Here is a 4570-nt window from a genome sequence, read left to right on the forward strand (position 1 = left end):
AGAGAGAGAGAGAGAGAGAGAGAGAGAGAGAGAGAGAGAGAGAGAGAATGAATAAATATCCAAGGGTCAGTTTTCTGCTTCTCTGGGAAATTCAAGGGTTTGGCCATGCCCTCTCCGAGTGTCAAGAGCGTGTTCTACTGACACTATAGAACCATAGGTAAGTTGAAGGCCTGTGTTCAGCTCCCAATATTAGGACAAAAAGTATGAGGTGGATAGGCTTGGGGTACAGCTTAGTAAACTCTTTCTTTCCCCAGGATACATGAAAACCTGGGTCTGAACCCCAGTAACACATAAAGCCAGATATGCTATCTAATGCCAGCTGTTGTTCTAACACTAAGGAGATACAGGAAGAAGGATCATAAGTTCAAGGGCATAATCCTTTACACAGTGAGCTCGAAGCCAGCCTGGAATACATGATACTCTGCCTTAAAAACAGAAAGAGGACTAAACGGATGGGTCAGTGATTAAAACTACTTACCACATAAGTATAAGGGCCAGCATTTAGATCCACAGAACCCACATAAGTGCCAGGTGGGTGTAGCAGGCCACCTGTATTCCAGCCTCGGAAGGAGGCAGAAGATCCTTAGAACAAGCTAGCTAGGAGATTAGCATATCAGCAAACTCTGGGTTTGACTGAATTTACCTCAATGAATAAAACAGGAGAGTGGTACAGGATTCCTAACCTAACCCTGGGCCTCCACATGCATGCACAAATGTGTCTACACACATGAAAACATACACACACATACATACTACACACACATACATACACAGAGAGAGACACACACACATGTAAAAGTCAACAACAAAGCTACATGTACAGTTTATCAATGAGCTGTCATTCAGTTTTGTACTAAAGGGTAAGCCCCACCCATCCAGCATACAGAAGACACAAAGCCTCACAGTAGGCATAGTGTTCTCAGGCCTGCCCACTCAAAACATACTAGAAATAGTCTCCACCTTCTCTACTTTGGAATAATCTGTGTTCTACTCACACTCCTACAAGCCAATCACATTCATGTACACTAGGCATCCTCAAGTCCTGCTTGCTTTACTCATTTGAGGTAGGCAGATCTAGCCCACTGTGGGTGGCATCATTCCCTAGGTAGGGAAGCCTGAAGGGTATGAATGGTATGGAGTGTGTAAGCTGAGCACTAAATGCATGTGTCAGTGTGTTGCTTTCTTCTCTTAACATACTGTGAATAGGCCCTTCAAGTGCTACCATAGGTGGGAACTGGTAAGACACCTACAAACTAAGGACAAGCCTCTCCTACTATGACTACTAGACAATTGCACCCACTGAGAGACGCCCACAGAGCAGCAGGCTCAGGGTTACCTCAGGTGCTATGTAGTCTGGGGTCCCACAGAAGGTACGGGTTGTGGATCCAGGGAAGACATTCTCTTTACACATGCCGAAGTCTGTGATCTTGATGTGTCCTTCTGCATCCAGCATCACATTATCCAACTTGAGGTCCCTGGAGGATGAGAATACAAGGAAGGACAGTGTGATGGTTAGTTTTCGATGTCAACTTGATATAATCCACTATCTCCCAGGAAGAGAGTCTCAGTGAGGGATTGTCTGGATCAGGTTGGCCTGTAGGCAAGTTTGTTGAGGGCGTTCTTCAGTACTTTAATTGAGGTAGGCAGATCTAGTCTACTGTGAGTGGTACCACATCCCAGGCAAGAACGTTGATGGACTACGTTATCCGAGCCCTGGCTTTGTGAATTAATCCACTGCTCTCTGCTCTTTGTTTGTTTTTCGGCAGGTTTCTCCCCTGGCTGTCCTACAACTTGCTCTGTAGACCAGGCTGGCTTTGAACTCAGAGATCCATCTGCTTCTGACTCCCGAGTCCTGGGATTAAAGGCATGGCCACCACTGCAGGGCATGTTCTCTGTTCTTAACTGTGGATATAGATAGCCGCTTCAAGGTCATTTTACTTTGACTTCCCCTCAACGACAGAAACTGTGAGCCAAGATGAATGTTTCCTCCCTTTGGCCGTTTTTGTTGTTGTTGTTGTTTTTGGTTTGGTTTGGTTTTTGGTTCAATGTGTGTGTGTGTGTGTGTGTGTGTGTGTGTGTCCAGATGCCCGGGGCAGGGTGTGAACATGGATGTCATATCCCTGGGAGCTGGAGTTACAGGCAGTAGTGAGCAACCGTGTATGGGTGTTGAAAACCAAACTTCAGTCCTCTGCAAGTGCAGTATCCAACCTTGCCGAAGCCATCCTTCCAGGCCCCTTGTAGTGTACTTTAACACAGCAATAGGAAACAAAACCTGAAGCAACTATCATTCAACAATCCAGAGCTCTGTGTTGAAATCTCATCCCCTACAGGGACCTATTTTCCCTCTCCAGAAATTGTTGGGGCTACTGACCGGTAGATGATGCCCTGGTTGTGAAGGAAGAAGAGGCCTATGGCGATTTCTGCAGCGTAGAATCTGGAGGAGCACGTGGCAAGTTAGAAGGTCAATAACAGGACCAGTCCTCCCACCTCCCACTGCCTTCACCATTGCTGAGACTTACGCTGCGTGGGGCTCCTTAAACTTGCCCAATTGCTGAATGTGGTACATTAAATCTCCCCCAGTGACATACTCCATCACAAAATACAGGCGGTCCTAAGGAGGAATGGGTGTGGCTTAGTGGCAGGGACACACCTACACCAGAATAGAAAAGCTTTTTTTCCTTTCTTTCTTTCTTTCTTTCTTTCTTTCTTTCTTTCTTTCTTTCTTTCTTTCTTTCCTTCTCTCTTTCCTTCTTTCTTTTTTTTGCTTTTCTTTTTGTTTTTTGTTGTTGTTGTTGTTGTTTGAGACAAGGTTTCTCTGTGTAGCCCTGGCTGTCCTGGCACTCACTCTGTAGACCAGGCTGGCCTCGAACTCAGAAATCCACCTGTCTCTGCCTCCCAAGTGCTGGGATTAAAGGCATGTGCCACCACTGCCCAGCTGCTTTTTTCTCTTATTTTCTTATCTTTTCTTTTCTTTTCCTTTCTTTTCTTTTCTTTTGATTCCTCAGTGTTGGTCTGGGTGTCCTGGAACTAGCTCTGTAGACCAGGCTGGCCTCAAATGCTTGCCTTTGCTTCCTAAAGCTGGGATTAAAGGCTGTGCCACTACCATCCCCCACACCCACCCCATCTTGCATCTTTGGAATATTTTGCCTGCATGTATGTATGTCACCACATGAAGTGCCTGGTGCCTTTGAAGGTCAGAAGAGAGCATTAGATGCCCTGGACCTGAAGACTCAGATCATTGTAAGCCACCACATGGATGCTGGGAATTGAACCTGGATCCTCTGCAGAAACAATAAGTGTCTTTAACTGATGAGCCATCTCTCCTAGCTCCAGGCTTAAAAAAAGACAAGGTTTCATGTAGCCAAACTAGCCTCAAACCCACTGCGTAATTGATGATAACCTTGAACTCTTGACCCTCCTGCCTCCACCTTTCAAATGCTGGGATTACAGACCTTCCACCACAGCCATTTATGAACAGCTCTTTCCTCCTGCCCACTGGGGACACTTGGAGACCTCCTGAGTCACTCAGCCAGTAATCCAGTGGAAGTGGACAGGTGTGTAGGAAGGAAGGGGCCGAGATGCTAACCCTGGGACCTCAGAATCTCCTCAGCCTTATTTTTGTTACTCTAATTAAGTAGTGATTTCTAAGTGATTCATAGGACTTGACTGAAATCCAAGAACACTGAATCTTAAACTACATCCTGTGTCTGTCTCTGTCTCTCTCTCTGACACACACACACACACACACACACACACACTCGTAATTCTCACTGTCTGGAGCCATAGATAATCAGGCTTCACTTGAAGCTATTTGTTTGTTTTTCTAAGCAGGTGAATTATAGATGGTGTATGCATGTATGTATGCATGTGTAGGGTCAGAAGGCATAGGACGCCCATCTCTCTCTGCCTTATTTCCTTGAGACAGGGCCTGTTAGTGAACCCAGAATTAAGGTGACAATCAGCAAAGACCCCCATGAGACTGTTTCCATTCCCACTGCCAGCACACTGGTGTTACAGGTATTCATGAAGCCTCATCTGGCATTTTATATGGGTAAAGGGGATTCAAACTCAGGTCTTCAGGTGCTCTTACCCACTAAGGCATCTCTCTAGCTCTGATTATTACTATAGTTAATCACTTTGTGGGCCAGGCTAAGCCCAAGCTCATAGTAATACTCCTGCCTCTGCAACCCAAGTGCCAGAATGACAAATACGTGCCACTACTCGGTTTTTGCTCAGACCAAGGAAAGTGAAGTCGTGCTCTCTCCAAGGCCCGGGGATTCTACCTTCTTGTACAATCTGTCAGTCTCAGGGAAATACTTTCTTATGACTCATCCTTCAGTCAGAATCCAAAAGTGATGAGCTCACCCTGGAAGCCCAGTCATTCTTGCCATGTCCAATGAGAAGAAGCCATCCCTAAGAGCTGGGGACAGGGTTTGGTCAGAGAGTGCTTGCCTAGCTTACACAAAGCCCTGGCCTTGATTCCCAGTATGGTGTAAACAGGCTCATTTTCAAAAAAGAAAGAAAGAAAGAAAGAAAGAAAGAAAGAAAGAAAGAAAGAAAGAAAGAAAGA

General features: G+C 45.7%; 1 protein-coding gene across 4 annotated transcripts in view; it reads right to left on the reverse strand.

The window, feature by feature from the left end:
- Positions 1–4570, reverse strand: part of Prkcg (protein kinase C gamma) — a 26718-nt gene that overhangs the window by 5223 nt on the left and 16925 nt on the right. For all 4 annotated transcript variants that reach the window (XM_028775070.1, XM_028775067.1, XM_028775069.1 and 1 more), the window contains 3 exons: positions 2520–2611; positions 2372–2434; positions 1337–1475 (listed from right to left, as the gene is read on the reverse strand). In XM_028775070.1, coding sequence (XP_028630903.1) covers positions 1337–1475; positions 2372–2434; positions 2520–2611 — 294 coding nt within the window. The remainder of the gene's footprint in view (positions 1–1336; positions 1476–2371; positions 2435–2519; positions 2612–4570) is intronic.

The sequence above is a fragment of the Grammomys surdaster genome, unplaced genomic scaffold (genome assembly GCF_004785775.1).
Source record: "Grammomys surdaster isolate TR1022 unplaced genomic scaffold, NIH_TR_1.0 252, whole genome shotgun sequence".
Classification (NCBI taxonomy): domain Eukaryota; kingdom Metazoa; phylum Chordata; class Mammalia; order Rodentia; family Muridae; genus Grammomys; species Grammomys surdaster.